General features: G+C 31.1%; 4 protein-coding genes across 4 annotated transcripts; 2 read left to right on the top strand and 2 right to left on the bottom strand.

Annotated features, from left to right (window-relative positions):
• The first annotated feature begins 1,680 nt into the window (after nucleotides 1–1,680).
• LOC105781282 (E3 ubiquitin-protein ligase RSL1-like) lies at nucleotides 1,681–2,464 on the top strand. Its single transcript, XM_012605817.2, has 3 exons — nucleotides 1,681–1,819; nucleotides 1,912–2,296; nucleotides 2,395–2,464. The coding sequence occupies exons 1-3, from the start codon at nucleotides 1,681–1,683 to the stop codon at nucleotides 2,462–2,464; spliced, it is 594 nt and encodes a 197-aa protein (XP_012461271.2).
• On the bottom strand, nucleotides 2,413–3,294 carry LOC105784561 (protein AGENET DOMAIN (AGD)-CONTAINING P1). Its single transcript, XM_012610465.2, has one exon. The coding sequence runs from the start codon at nucleotides 3,211–3,213 to the stop codon at nucleotides 2,779–2,781; it is 435 nt and encodes a 144-aa protein (XP_012465919.1). The 5' UTR covers nucleotides 3,214–3,294; the 3' UTR covers nucleotides 2,413–2,778.
• Nucleotides 3,295–9,868: 6,574 nt separating this feature from the next.
• LOC128036016 (protein AGENET DOMAIN (AGD)-CONTAINING P1-like) lies at nucleotides 9,869–10,198 on the bottom strand. The gene has a single exon (XM_052626497.1). It carries the CDS (start codon nucleotides 10,196–10,198, stop codon nucleotides 9,869–9,871), a length of 330 nt encoding a protein of 109 aa, XP_052482457.1.
• A 4,205-nt stretch (nucleotides 10,199–14,403) lies between these two features.
• On the top strand, nucleotides 14,404–15,148 carry LOC105784200 (wound-induced protein 1). The gene has a single exon (XM_012610005.2). It carries the CDS (start codon nucleotides 14,671–14,673, stop codon nucleotides 15,064–15,066), a length of 396 nt encoding a protein of 131 aa, XP_012465459.1. The 5' UTR covers nucleotides 14,404–14,670; the 3' UTR covers nucleotides 15,067–15,148.
• Nucleotides 15,149–16,713: the final 1,565 nt, after the last annotated feature.

Here is a 16,713-nt window from a genome sequence, read left to right as displayed (position 1 = left end):
ATAAAATATGAGAGAGGGTCCTAAAATTATAATTTTACCATTTATGTAAAACAACAAAGAGAGCAGCAGAGGGAGCTTTCCATGGGCCTCTCTCTTGTAAGCCGGTCGTGACGCTGTCATAATTTAAAAACAGAAGCACCTGGCAAGTTTGGTGTATCCTTAATCAATGATGTAACTATTTTTTTTCGTCTATAACTTTGATGAAGGAAAAATTGAGCTGCGAATTTGGTTGGACACAAAACGATCAAATCTCAACCACAGCGTTTGGCTTCAGACTATCCATGTTATTCTTCAAACACTTTACTGTAATCTCCATTTATAATATATGACAGGATCGATCTGATACTCCACTAGACCTGGTTCTACAAGAGTCAGTGCTATTTGTCTTTTGGCATTAAGCATTCTCTCTTCATCTTCATTTAGGAATGGACTCCTAATTTGTTCCAATGAAATTGACAAACGATTTTATTGAGACCTTAAATCATTAACTTGAAGAAACTTTTGAATAACCAGCTTTATTTCACTCCCACCAAAGTCTTGAATGCAATCCTTAATACTTGTGGCATATCCCACCAAAGTCTTGAATGCAATCCTTGAATACTTGTCGCATATCCGGAGGTGGTTCCAAACCCATTTCCATCACCTTTTCCGGATTTTGTCTCTTTCTCTGATCATTAATCTTCTGCTTCTTCTTTCTGTTGCCCCTCGTCTTTTGTTTCTTCTACTTGCCGATCAAGTAATCCCGTTTTCCTTCTTCAACTCCAGCTTCATGACAGGATTTGAGACCCTCTTTCTCAATCATCATCTTGTTCTCCATCTTCGTGACTAGACGAGCTACAAACTTGGACAATACCATCTGAGTTAATTTGTGTAGCTTTTCGTTTTCACTAGAAGTAGATGTTTCGACACCATTCAACAACTCCAACCACGAACGGTCACCATCATCAACTTTCTCTTTACTCTTTAACTTCGACATCTTCAATTCTTCGAATCTTATTTCTACAATGGCTGAAACTATCTCAACCAGAGGCCGAGTCTGATCTTCTTTTTCAACCAGGTTCTTGTACTGCACTCTATAAAGAGTATGGTTGTTCAACGGGGATAAGATTTTAGCTTGGTAGTAAGAACCCAAGAATCCTTCTTCCTTGCTACATACTTCAACTTCATCTCCTTGGAAAAACATCGCCATACTAGAGAGAAATAGTGTTGAACAGATAAGTTTGTGCAGAGAAAATAAGTAATCAAGTGTTGTTTTATTGAGGGTTTATGCCGCCTAAAGTAATTTCTTCGAATTACATGAGATTTTGTATTAAAGAAAATTAATTTTAATTAGTATTAATCCTACTTCAAGAATAGTTTCCGTATCCTTCATCAATATGATTAAAGCCACTTTTCAGCTATATACGAGGAGACAATAATTAAAATCTGCCGCAAATCTTTGATTTATTAAAATCTCTCCTCACAATATATGCACACACTCCTTGAATCTCTTGTATAAGTCAGAATTGATTAGGGTTGAGTCTGCGTTCTCTCCTTGATTCAGCTGAGAAAACCAGTCTCAATGGGTATCTCTCATCCGATTCGTGTAATAAGAAATTGAGCAAGATTCGCTACAAATTGAGCAAGTTTCTCAACAATGTTATATGCAGAAAGCAAGTGGAGGTTGAAGGAAACTCAGTCATGAATGGAAAAGAAGATAATCATTTCTTGAGTTTTGATTCTGAAACTCATCAACATAGCAACAATGGCAGTATCCCAGCTTATGTGTGTGAAATCTATGTTGAGGCAAAGCCACTGGATATCTCTTTCAACATTAAAGGTTGTTCCCATTTTTACCGCATTTAATGCGCAGTGAAGTACATTCAATCCAAGCTTGATGATAACGTGAGTGAATCCAATGTCCAGTAACAGATTGTGATGGGGTGTTGGACCCTGATTTTTGCAGTGAGATACTGCCAAGGGATTTGTTTAACAGGTGGGGGAAAGCCCTTTGTGAATCTGCTTTGCTTGCCTCTGAAAAATTCTACTGTCCTTATCAAGATTGCTCGGCACTGTTGGTGAATGATGGGGAAAAGAGCATTCAGAGATCCCGATGTCCATTGTGCAAGAGGGTGTTTTGCGTGCAGTGCAATGTAGCTTGGCATTCAGGTGTGGATTGCAACAAGTTTCAGAAACTTAAAACCCTTGGCTCAGATGCTATGTTTGTTAATTTGGCTACGAGGAAGAAGTGGAGGCAATGCCCTAATTGCAAGATGTTGGTTGGAAAATCATTTGGTTGCCATCATGTTAAATGCCGGTCAGTTCATGCCTCTAATATCGCATTCAATTGGCTTTGATTTTTACATAGAAAACTGCTTTATGATTCTTTTTTTTTTTTTTGGAATGATTTTATAGGTGTGGAGAACGCTTCTGTTACAATTATGGAGGAAAATTAAACAATCATCCTCATCCGTGGTGCATGTGAGCATGGGAAAGACGATGAAGCCCCTGATGGCAGCTGCTTTAAATATTTCTGTACAACACCACAGTTTTGTAGGGATGCTCTTCGCAAAAATAATAATGTGTGCCATTGTGCTTGTTGATTTTAATTATAAGTAAAATAAAATTGGTATTAATGAAAATTAAGTTGAAACAGTACATCAGCTTTTCTCCTTAATTAAGTTGCTGATTGCTTGGTGCCGAAGCAAGAGTTAATTCATAGAGGAAATTGAGAACAGGTCCTTACATCAAATAGACACTAAAAGAAAAACAGAATCCATGAAGAAACAGCGATGAATATCAGAAGAAGGTGTTGTTGGCAAGAATCCAGTGGCCATCGCGCCATTCAAGATGATGTCTCAATCGAGAAACGGGGTAAGCAATCTCGTCTCTGGTAGTTTCAAAATAAACCCAATATTTAGATCCCTGTCTCCCAGTGATCTTCCCCACCCACCAACCATCGTTGTCGAAAGCATCCACCGAGTCCAGATAATGGAAAACCTGAGTAGCTTTTGTGAAGGTTACTGGAGGTGGCACTGGTCGGACCTCGTCGGCTGAAACTATCTCAACCAGAGGCCGAGTCTGATCTTCTTCTTCAACCAGGTTCTTGTACTGCACTCTATAAAGAGTATTGTCGTTCAACGGGGATAATATCTTAGCTTGGTAGTAAGAACCCAAGAACCCTTCTTCCTTGCTGCATACTTCGACTTTATCTCCTTTGAAAAACATCGCCATACGAGAGAGAGAAATAGTGTTGAATGGAGAAGTTTGTGCAGAAAAAACAAGTAATCGAGTGTTGTTTTATAGAGGGTTTATGCCGCCTTAAGTTATTTCTTCGAATTACATGATATTTTGTATTAAACAAAATTAATTTTAATTAAGTAATCTAAAATAATATAATATTATTAAAAATTTTAATATAGTATTAATTTTAAAAATTTTGTTTTATATTTTAATAGTATTTTTCTCTTATATTTTAAAACGACTTATTTAATTTTTAAAATAATAATCTACCTTTTGTTTTTTATTAAATATTTAGATACATGTATGTTTATAATTGTATATTATCTTTATAAATAATTAATTGTAGATTTTTATATGTTATGTTTGGTACTATGTTAATTAATAAAAAAAACATTCATATTGTGAATATGCATTAGATCTAATCATGAGTCAAGTCGGGTTTGGATAGGGTCATTAATACAAAATTTTAGACTCTTTTTCTAGGTTCAAGTCTAGCTCAACTCAAAAAATAGGTCTAAAATTTTGCCCAAGTCTAACCAAAATCAAAAATGCTAAACTCGATCTCAGTTCGGCCCGCCCGTATTAATTTTTAATAAAAAAATAAATTAAAAATATAATATATCAAATGCCTCTGAAATAGTAGCAAAAGTAATAATAAAACAAGATAGTATATAAATAATAATAACAAAATAGTAACAACATAATAATAAAATGATATTAAACCACAGAGAAAAAAATTAGGAAAATTTGGGTCGGGCCAAGCACGGGTAAAAAACTTTACCCAAAGCCCAACTCATTTAAAAAATGGACCTTATTTTTATCCAAACCTATTTTTAGACCTATATTTTTGTCCAAACTCAAAAAATTTTTATGCTTCTCACTTGTAAAAAACTGGTTTAAATCTATATATGATTCATTTAATAAATTTAGAAAGTAATTTCTTTAATGTTTTTTAAATGATTTTTTTAAAAAGATTGTTACACAATTTACGAATTGATTTAATATATTTAATAACCCAATTAAATATTTTATTATATTACTTTTGAACAATATTTTTGGAACCACATTAAATGGGATCAGGTTCTTTAGATCAAGAACTATCGATACACCGATCCAGAATAAGAGAAAGAAACCGTCTATATTGGGAATCAAATTAAACTGCCTTTGAACCATAAATTGTCGATTGGATGAAAAGTTAAAAAAAAAGATTAAACTAGTTTTTATATATTGTGGAGACTTATATAGGTTTTCTACTGGTTGAGAGAACTTTATTTTATTCAGCGAGGAATGTATTTTTTAGTGCATGGAAGCGTAATAATCAATTGTGTAACCTAATTAGAGTCCTGCGATTTCAAGGGAAAACTTAGAGAGGGTAGATGTTTAAATCTTTAAGTACAAATGTGAGAAGTCTAAACTGGTGAGTGTTAGAGCTTGAAAATACTTATTGTAAAATGTGCTAAGATAGTGAATATTCTTTCTAGTCCAGGCCCCGTAAATGTAGGAAAATAAATTTTGAACCAATACCTTAACTGGTTCCCGGTCCAACTAGTCTGAACAACCAGTTTGGTCTGTCTGATTTAGAAAACAATACTAAAAATCTCTAACTAAATTTTATGCTTTTTACAAAATTATATTATTTTCTCAAACTTTTAAATCATAAGATAAAGCACACATCAACGTGTTTGAACTTATGTCTTTCTAGTTGTTGCAACATGAACGATGCCAATTATGCTAAGATTCAATTTGCACAAAATTATATTATTATGAGAAATTTTTTTTTGTTTCTTCATATTTTTATGTAGAATTAATAAAAATTTGTGATGTGTAATTATTAATTAATTTAAAGATTTAAATCAATTTAATAAATGCAATTATATAATATTTAAATACTATAATTTTATTTATTTAAACATATTTAATAGTAACTTTTTAGAATATAAAATTGAAAATTCATCCTTAAATATAGAAATTAACAAAAATATCAATTAATATATATTTTCCATGCGAGAGGATCATAAAAGTTGGAAAGTAAATGCCAAATTTCCGTTTAAGAAATTTATTTGCATGTAGTTATGGCTATGATTTTGCATTTTATTTAAGGAAACGTATTAAAATTAAACACTATAAATTACATATTCGAGATGGGTTTTTCAATAAAGAAAATTTGATCACCTTGAAAGAAAAAAGAAATGGCAAAAATGAAGATTTTATCGTTCATTCTTATTCTCGTCCTCGTCTTATCTATAGGTATGTAATGTTATTTTATGTATGAAAGTATTAAATATTACTTGTTTTAGTGCATTTTTAATTTTACTGCATTTGAAATTACAGAGAATATGGGTGTAGTTGGTGATGGATGTTGCACTGATTATCATCGGGGTCCATGTGAGCATGGGAAAGACGATGCAGCTCCTGATGGCAGCTGCTTTAAATTCTGTACAACACAACAGTTTTGTAGGGATGCTCTTTGCAAAAATAATAATGTGTGCCATTGTGCTTGTTGATTTTAATTATATGAAAATAAAAATGGGATGATGTATTCTCAATTTTGAATGAAATAACATTTTTGGTGTGTGTTTTTATGCATCTTTTAATCTGTTTATTTATCCTTAACTCTAGGTTTATGATAATTCAAGACTTTTTTCTACAATAATAAAAAAAATCATCCCCACCCACCAACCATCGTTGTCAAAAGCATCCATCCTCTCCAAATAATGGAATACCTGAGTAGCTCTTGTGATTGTTGCTGGAGGTGGCATTGGTCGGACCTCGTCGGTTGAGACTATCTCAACCAGAGGCCAAGTCTGATCTTCTTCTTCAATTATGTTCTTGTACTTCATTCTATAAAGAGTAGTAAGAACCCAAGAACCCTTCTTCCTTGCTGCATACTTCCGACTTTATCTCCTTTGAAAAACATCCCCATACGAGAGAGAGAAATAGTGTTGAATTAATGGAGAAGTTTGTGCAGAAAAAACTAGTAATCGAGTGTTGTTTTATAGAAGGTTTATGCCGCCTTAAGTTATTTCTTCGAATTACATGATATTTTGTATTAAACAAAATTAATTTTAATTAAGTAATCTAAAATAATATAATATTAATTTTAAAATTTTGTTTTATATTTTAATAGTATTTTTCTCTTATATTTTAAAAGGACTTATTTAATTTTTTTAATAATAATCTACCTTTTGTTTTTATTAAACATTTAGATTTATAATTGTATATTATCTTTATAAATAATTAATTGTAGTTTTTTATATGTTATAATTAAACTGTTTGGTACTATGTTAATTAACAAAAAATATCCATATTGTTAATATGCATTAGACCTGATTATGGGTCAAGTCTAGTTTGGATCTGGTCAATGCAAAATTTTAGACTATTTTTCTAAGTTCAAGTCTATAGTTCAACTCAAAAAATAGGTCTAAAATTTTGTTCAAGCCTAACCCAAATAAAAAATGCTAAACTCGAACTCAATTCGGCCAGCCACCCATCAGAGCCATCGTTAACCATTGGTCGTTAAGGCGTATTCTCAAAATACCTATATCTACAGCTGTGGCAATAGGCATGTAATTTGGTAATACGCCAATTTGTCCGCTATTAGTAGATAAAATGATTTCTTTCACTTCTGAATCCCAAACAATTCGATTAGGGGTAAGTATGCAAAGATTTAAGGTCATTTCTTCAATTTGCTCTCCATTTCTAAGTTCGTAGCCTTCGCAGTAGCTTCGTCGATGTTACCTACCAAATAAAAGGCCTATTCAGGAAGACCGTCTAATTCTCCGGAAAGGATCAATTTAAATCCTCTAATTGTTTCTGCTAGACCAACATATTTCCCCGGGGAACCAGTAATTACTTCCACTACGAAAAAGGGTTGTGATAAGAAACGCTCAATTTTTCGCGCTCTTGCTACGGTTAAGCAATCCTCTTCGGACAATTCGTCCAACCCAAGGATAGCTATAATGTCCTGAAGTTCTTTGTAACGCTGTAAGGTTATTAATTTTTAATATTAAAATAAATTAAAAAATATATAATATATCAAATGCCTCTAAAATAATAGCAAAAGTAATAATAAAACAAGACACTATACAAATAATAATAACAAAATAGTAACAATATAATAGCAAAACGACATCAAACAACAACGAAAAAAATTAGGAAAATTTGGGTTGGGCCAAGCACGGGCAAAAAACTTTACCCAAAGCCCAACCCATTTTCCAACCCATTTAAAAAATGGACCTTATTTTTATCCAAACCCATTTTTAGACTGATATTTTTGTCTAATCTCAAAAATTATTTGTGCTTCTCATTTGTAAAAAACTAGTTTAAATCTATAAATGATTCATTTAATAAATTTAGAAAGTAATTTCTTTAATATTTTTTAAATGATTTTTTAAAAGAGATTGTTACACAATTTAAGAATTGATTTAATATATTTAATAACCCAATTAAATATTTTATTATATTACTTTTGAACAATATTTTTGGAACCACATTAAATGGTTAGATTGTTTGGATCAAGAATCATCGATACACCAATCCAGAATAAGAGAAAGAAACCATCTATATTGGGAATCGAATTAACTGCCTTTGAACCATGAATTGTCGATTGGATGAAAAGTTTAAAAAATGTTAAACTAGTTTTTATATATTGTGGAGACTATATAAAATTTCTACTGGTTGAGAGAACTTTATTTTGTTCAGCGAGGAACATATTTTTTAGTGCATGGAAGCGTAATAATCAAGTGTGTAACCTAGTTAGAGTCCTACGATTTCAAGGGAAAACTTACAGAGGATAGATGTTTAAATTTTAAGTACAAATGTGAGAAGTCTAAACTGGTGAGTGTTAGAGCTTGGAAATACTTATTGTAAAATGTGCTAAGATAGTGAATATTCTTTCTAGTCCAGACCCCGTAAATGTAGGAAAATAAATTTTGAACCAATACCTTGACTGGCTCCCGGTCCAACTAGTCTGAACATCCAGTTTGGTCTGTCTGATTCAAAAAACAATACTAAAAATCTCTAACTAAATTTTATGCTTTTTTCAAAATTATATTATTTTCTCAAACTTTTAAATCAGAAGATAAAGCACACATCAACATGTTTGAACTTATATGTCTTTCTAGTTGTTGCAACATGAATTATGCCAATTATGCTAAGATTCAATTTGCAAAAAATTATATTATTATGAGATTTTTTTTTTGTTTTCTTCATATTTTTATGTAGAATTAATAAAAACTCACGTATGAGGAGACTTAACTCATTATAAATTTTAAACCCTCAAATTTACCATTCTTATCAAAGTTTATTTGATTTTTACGTGAACTTTTAATAAATATTTTTTTTCACCTACATCTTGGATGTATTATCATAATCTAATATAGAATATTTTAAGTTGATCGTGATCCTCCCCATCGTGACGTCGCCGTCTGTTTGTCCAAAAATACAAGTCACAACTATACAAATTAAAATTTACAATCAGTAAATAACTAACGAATGTAAATAAACTAATAAAATGTAACCAAAATATATTAGAATATACCAATTCAAACCTAAATACGGATAAACCCGACCCTTGAGTACATGTAATCAGATGGCATGTCATCTAATATAATAATATCATATGGTTCAATTATCCAAAATAAATAATAATGTTTTTCATAACTCATTAAGGGTGAGTTCGGATGGACGGTGCGTTTATTTGCAGTTAGTGTAAAAACAACAGTGGCGGTGAGATTAGATACTATAATGCATCACACCGCACCCAATCACCATTCAAACCCCACCCTAAATAAAAAATCAAAAAAGTCAAAAATTAAGCATGTCTCGGTATAAAAATATGTGATGTGTAATTATTAATTAATTTAAAGATTTAAATCAATTTAATAAATGCAATTATATAATATTTAAATACTATAATTTTATTTATTTAAACATATTTAATAGTAACTTTTTAGAATATAAAATTGAAAATTCATCCTTAAATATAGAAATTAACAAAAATATCAATTAATATATATTTTCCATGCGAGAGGATCATAAAAGTTGAAAGTAAATGCCAAATTTCCGTTTAAGAAATTTATTTGCATGTAGTTATGGCTATGATTTTGCATTTTTATTTAAGGAAACGTATTAAAATTAAACACTATAAATTACATATTCGAGATGGGTTTTTCAATAAAGAAAATTTGATCACCTTGAAAGAAAAAAGAAATGGCAAAAATGAAGATTTTATCGTTCATTCTGATTCTCGTCCTCGTCTTATCTATAGGTATGTAATGTTATTTTATGTATAAAAATATTAAATTACTTGTTTTAGTGCATTTTTAATTTTATTGCATTTGAAATTACAGAGAATATGGGTGTAGTTGGTGATGGATGTTGCACTGATTATCATCGGGGTCCATGTGAGCATGGGAAAGACGATGCAGCTCCTGATGGCAGCTGCTTTAAATTCTGTACAACACAACAGTTTTGTAGGGATGCTCTTTGCAAAAATAATAATGTTTGCCATTGTGCTTGTTGATTTTAATTATATGAAAATAAAAATGGGATGATGTATTCTCAATTTTGAATGAAATAACATTTTTGGTGTGTGTTTTTATGTATGTTTTAATCTGTTTATTTATCCTTAACTCTAGGTTTATGATTATTCAAGACTTTTTTCTACAATAATAAAAAAAATCATCCCCACCCACCAACCATCGTTGTCAAAAGCATCCATCCTCTCCAAATAATGGAATACCTGAGTAGCTGTTGTGATTGTTGCTGGAGGTGGCATTGGTCGGACCTCGTCGGTTGAAACTATCTCAACCAGAGGCCAAGTCTGATCTTCTTCTTCAATTATGTTCTTGTACTTCATTCTATAAAGAGTATTGTTATTCAACGGGGATATGATCTTAGGTTCGTAGTAAGAACCGAAGAACCCTTCTTCCTTGCTGCATACTTTGACTTCATCTCCTTGGAAAAACACCACCATTGTGATTTAAACACCAGAGAAATGTTGTCTGCTTTGAACCTGGATTCGGATGAACCGTGAACTATCGATTGGAAGAACCGTTTAAAGATATGTTAAACTGATTATTACATATTGTAGAGACTTATATAGGTTTTGTATCTTTATTTTGTTCAGCAAATAACGCATTTGTTAACATGCATCAAAGTGTAGTTCTAAGTACAAAAGTGAGAAGTACGCATTTGTTATTAACACAGCATGTCACGAGGTCCCATTAATTGTGATGTATAATCATGTTTTGCTTCCTCAATAGAAACTCTCCGTCGGGTAGTTCGCGCTTGATAAGAATTTTTGCATTTTTTTGTGTTGGATTCAGTTCGAATTTAAATTAACCAATAAAAAAGTGTTTTAAATTTAAAATAAGTAAGATATCAATTAAAATTAAAATTTTTTAATATTTTATAATACTTTTTGAATAGTGAAACTAGTTTTTTCGATGAGTTGACCTAAAAACGAGCTTGAGCTTAAAAATTCTTTTAGAACTGAGCCTTGGTTAGGTCCGGTTCGGCCTATGAACATCTCTATTCCTCAATGGCCTAAGTAGAATAATTTTATGATTACCTAAATAATATATTTATATAGGTTAATATATCATTCGGTACCTATATTTAGTTTCAATACTCAATTTGGCACGTGAAGTTTTTTTGTCTTAATTTGGTACCTAAATTTAGTTTCAATGTTCAATTTGGTACCCAATCTAAACAACATCGTGTGGTCAATAAATATTTGACATGTGCACTCTAGTAATAAAAAAAAACGTAGGTATTTAATTGGGACAAAAGAAAAACTTAGGTACCAAGTTGTTGGGGCGGCGTCGGAAGTTTTCATTTTTGGACTTTAAAATTTATAAGATTTTAAATTAGTAAATGGTAAAATCACACTTTGGCTTTTAAAAAAATGATAAATTTTTTATTTAGTCCTTTAAGAATCATAAAAAATAAGCTACTGAAAATTTGAAATTGGATTTTAGCTTTTATAAAATATACAACTTAATTCCGCCTCCTTAAGAAAAATATTTTGGCTTCGCCCCTAAAATAAACACTGAAGTCAAACTTAAATACTTGTATAAAAAAAAAAACTCAAATATATCAATTGAACATTCAAACCAAATATAGATACCAAGTAATATATTAACTATATATAAAAAATTGTTCCTTTAGAAGACGACAGAAAATTTAGGTTTGAGTTTTGAGTCATTTGCCATTTGCCTTTCGGTTCTTTTTTTTTGCTTTGCTTTGTCTTTCCCAAGTACCGAAGGTGACATTTTAGAAAGGGCTTGCGTCAAACAGGACGGTGGAAATGAAGTGGTTCGATATAGGTGGCACGATTTGACAGTACAGATTGATGAAATATTATATCATCAAAGTTAAGTTGGTGCGGGTGCATGAAAATGGCCATGGAAACCCTAGTTTTTAAATACCAAATGAAACCATGAAAGACTCACAGGGCTCAAAGCCAACTCGAAAAGCCATTAACCCTAGTTTGTTTTGCCCTTTAAGGGGGAAAATTATGGCCTCCGATGTCTTTAAGAAGCTTAAGTTGATTCAATAATTTGTCCATTTCTTTTCCTATTTTGGTGTTGAGTGGTTAAAAAAATATAGATAGTTGAAATGGAGATAAGTGGGTCATTGCCAAAAGGAGGAAAATTTATCAAGGGTTTGTTTATAATATATCAATAATGAAGGATTTAAAAAAGTACGGTTTTCAGAATCAGATCAATAATCGAATGAGTTAGATCATTGGTTTTTAATCCGATTGATTTATCCAGTTCAATTGAATAAATTATTAAAAAATTAGAAAATTGGTTCAATCGTCAATCTAACCAATATCTTAACTGATCCTCGATCCAACTAGTCTGACAAGCCAGTTTGGTCTAATTCAGAAAACAATGCTAAAAATCTCTAATTAAAATTTATGCTTTTTACATAATTATATTATTTTCTCAAACTCTTAAATTAGAAGATAAAACACACATCAACGCGTTTAAACTTACGCCCTTCTAGTTGTTGCAGCATGAACGATGCCAACTAAGCTAAGATTTAATCTGCACAAAATTATATTATTATGAGAATTTTTTTTGTTTTCTTTATATTTTATAAAGAATTAATAAAACTCACGTATGAGGAGACTTATCTACATTATAAAATTCAAGATTGTCGAAAAAACAAATGATGTTTTGATTCAAATGGTAAAGTTAAATGTTTAAATTTCATTGTGCCATGGGTTCAAATTTTATTATGATTGAGTTTTATTGATTTATAAATTGTAAAACGACAAAAACACCTTCATAGTAATGTAACTAATTTTATACATAATGAGATATTTTAGTAAATTTTAATCGAGTTGGTGCTTGATTGACTCATGAAACCAATCAATGATGGCCTTAATGCAAGTATAGATATTAATATACTTAGAATTTCTAATTAAATTTCATGCTTTTTACAAAATTATATTATTATAAGGATTTTTTATATTTTTGTATAAAATCAATAAAAACTAAGAGATGGTGAAGACTTAAACATTATAAATTTTAAACTTTCAATTTTATCATTGTTACCAAAGTTTCATTTGGTTTTGCCAATCATGCCAATGACTCAGTTGTATAAAAAAAGGTTTTATTTGGTTTTTACATAAACTTTTTTTATATAACCATAGGTGCCTTCATCTATTTTAGGGTCTGAGTTTAATTATGTTCGGGCCAGAAGTGGTATCCAGATAAAGTCTTCCCAAAAATGTCGACTCCAACATTCAAACTTGGTCCAAATACCTGAAAAACATAGATTTCCTTCAATTGATATTAGATTTGAGTTACTAACATTTGTAATGTTTCTCTTATTCTCACTTATTTGCAAAATAAAATAGATTACTTTTTTGGTACATAAATAAAAAGAAAATGATTCAAATTGAGTCCTCTTTGTGGAAAGATGGTTTAATAGTTTTCTGCCAACACTTTTCTTAATATATGAAGAGATGGTGATGTCCATTGAGTGGTTGAACTCTTTATATCTATGACAATTTTTCATCAATTGACTACTCATACAATAGATGGGATGCAGTCTGGGTGACTAGTTTTAGTACTTTTGGGTACCAATGAAACTTTAACTTATTAGCCAAAAAAAGCCATTTGCCAGCTCAAGAACACAATTGATTCCATATTATATAAGCATGATTCATTACAGGGAAGATATCACTGATTTGATTTCCATATGAAGTATATAAATCATTGAAATTTTAAGAGTATCCAGCTAAGCTCCCATTTGCTTAATTTGGGTGCCTGTCAATTTAATTTCCAGCTTCCAAAACATTACCATCTTTCCATGCATCAAGCTGCTTTTTGGACTTTGGAGCATAGCCTACTGTTTTTCCAAGTTTTCAACCACCATGCCTATGGTAAATGTGATTAGATTAGAGACAAACCAATGACCATATTTAGAAACTTGCTTAATCCTGTTTCTCGGAATGTGGTCTTATTTGGGACAAATGAAGCACCATTTCAAAACTTGATAATTTATGATTGATTGAGTGTTAGCTCGATTGGGATAAATATTATTGTCAATGCAGAAAGGCACGGGATCAAGTGTGCTGAAGCGCATTATCTTCCTATTTTATGGGTTCGGGAGGAGTTATGTGTTTGATTTTTTAGATGTAAGAAATGTTTTTTTTTATAAAAAAAATTAATGCTATGCTTTTCTTGAGTGAGTGATAATGGAATCATTTTTGGCATTTTTTGGTTGAAATTATATGGCTTCAACTAGCCATTGTCATTGTTTACACATGCGCAACTAGATGAAGTCACACCACAAGAGGGTGAAAAATAATAATAAGTAAAAGGTGGTTAACTAATCTTGCTTTTTTTACATGAAGTAATCATATTTTTTTAAGGCGTAACGATAAATTTTATTCTCAGTTTATATTTTCTATTAATTTAATCCTTATATTTTTTTAGTTAATTTTAATTATTAATTTTTTAAAAAATATTAAATTTTTTTTTAATAAAAATGTTGATTAAATCAATAATTTGTTTTAACGATATAACATGACAATCTACGTGACAGTTCATACATACAATTCATATATATTTTATGTTGACATGATACCGAGACTGTTAGTACAAAGAAGAAATGGATACAAAAACCAACCCAAAGAGATTCTTTATATAAACCCTACTTGCTTCACCCTCTCGCAACAACTTGTTATATTCTGGGTTTTTTTCACTTTCTCTAAAACCTCTTTTAGTGTTATAGTTTTCTAAGCCATTTTTTTATAATCAAGAACTGGCTAACACAAAGGATAGCATTCTGGAGGAAACCAACAAGAACCAACAAGTGGTTCTCGTCCTCTATGAGGCCATAAACACTCGAGACGTCCAAACCGTTCATCAAATCCTTGCCCCTGACCTTGAATGGTGGTTCCATGGTCCTCCAGCCCACCAGTTTATGATGCGCCTCCTCACGGGAGCTTCATCGGACCAAACTTTCATTTTCGACGTTGACCCTCTTTCGGTCACCACTTTTGGGTCCACCGTCATCGTTGAAGGCTGTGATCATAAACGTTCAATCTCTTGGGTTCATGCTTGGACTGTAAGTACTGATGGGATAATAACAGAAGTGAGAGAGTATTTCAATACTTCTCTCACTGTTACTCGTCTTGTGAACTCTAGCCAAACACCACCATTCAACTACAACTCATCATCGTCATCGTCATCACCGTCGCCGTCCTCTGGTTCTTCATCAACGGCTGAGATTACTCCTGTGCATTGCTTTTCCGTTTGGGAGAGCAGCTTTTCCAATAGAGTTGGGAAGTCTGTGCCGGGTCTTGTCCTGGCAATTTAGTCATTTCCTTATCTCTTTCCATGATCAGGTGCAGCCGAATGTAGGACAATATAAAATAAATAAAAAGAACTTGTTATGATCAGTTATGATAATAGTATAAATGATAATATTTGAGGTTAAATTAGCTAAAATGTGGTTTTTAAAAAATATTTGAGTGAATAAATCAATTTATGGTATATTTATTGAAAGAGTTCGATTTTGAAAAGAGAATGTAAAAACGTAATTATTAACACAATTATTGATATTACATCATTTTATGTTTATATTGCATACATAAATTATTAATTTTTTAAATTAATGATCCAAGCAATCGTCGATGATGGGGGAGAGAGTGCTGTCGATTGCTCAGATGACACCGAAAGTGTTTTAAATTAAAACCCTAATCAAAGTAAATTGATCCAATTCTAGTGTAATTCTGAATTTGATTAATTCCCACAATCAATGACTGCAAATAAATTAGATTTTATAATTTTATAATTTTTAATAAATTATTTGATTTGACTAAAAAAATCGATTGAACCGAAAAATCGTTGGTCTAATTCATAATTAAGGATATTTTTGCACCTACAAGGTACAACCCAACACCCTTTATAAGTGTAATGAATAAAGTTCATTGGAAAGGAAAGGTACCAAATTATATATAAAACTCGATTAAGTCGCAAGTAAAATTATAAAAGAAATTATATTATTTTTTGATATATTTATAATTGACTTACACGATTTTAGTCGGCTTAAATATAAGATTATTTCTATGATTCGAATCCACAAAGTAAATTTTTGAATGAATATTTAATGCGGCTAAGCCAAAATTAAAATTTTATAATAAATATTTAGTTGATACTAATCTCGGATTTAATTGTTAGATAACTCCTACCTCAATAAAAACAAAGCATAATATCCTTTTTTTTTCTTTTTAAAAAAAATTAGATGCATGTATTTTCGTATCTAAATGAAATATTAAACCACATATTGAAATTTTAATTACTTTTGATTCAATTGTCGCATGACATGTTCGAACATCCCTTGAAACAACAAGTCAGGATAGTTAAAGTAGGTGAGTTTTGTTGACATCTGTGACTAGTTTTATCTTGGTTGGTTTTCTATTAGCAAATTATTTCTACTCTGAGCTTAAATTGTGTTTATTTTGATAGAAAATTTATTTTCGATTAGAAAATGAAGAGTAGTGCAACGTTGATCAACTCAAACCTATAAATAGACCATTTCGATGCTCTTTGGTGCATCCCTTTCGGGTGCTTGTCTAAGAGCTTGTTTGTAATTTCCAAATTTATTTGTTGTGAAGTGTTACATTCGTATTTCTATTATAAGATTATTCGGGGTGAGTGATTTTAACATTGAGATTTTTTGTTGGGCTGCAATTATGCGTTATATAAGAATAGATTGGAGTTTAGCCAATAAAACTTCGAATTCATTGTTGAATAAAATCATTCATTGAAAAAAAAAACTCCGCGCTCTTCCTTATTATATTGATCTATACTTTGTTTTCAAGAAGGGGAGATGCATTTTTAAACTTAGTTCACGAGTTATTTACATTAGACATATTCGAGGTCAAGAAACCTTTAGAAGTTTTGAGCAAAAATATTAAACTTAAAAAATAAATTTGAACAAAATGTTTAATATATAGGCCTA

This window comes from Gossypium raimondii, chromosome 13, assembly GCF_025698545.1.
Source record: "Gossypium raimondii isolate GPD5lz chromosome 13, ASM2569854v1, whole genome shotgun sequence".
NCBI lineage: Eukaryota > Viridiplantae > Streptophyta > Magnoliopsida > Malvales > Malvaceae > Gossypium > Gossypium raimondii.
This window is presented reverse-complemented; position numbering and strand designations above follow the sequence as displayed.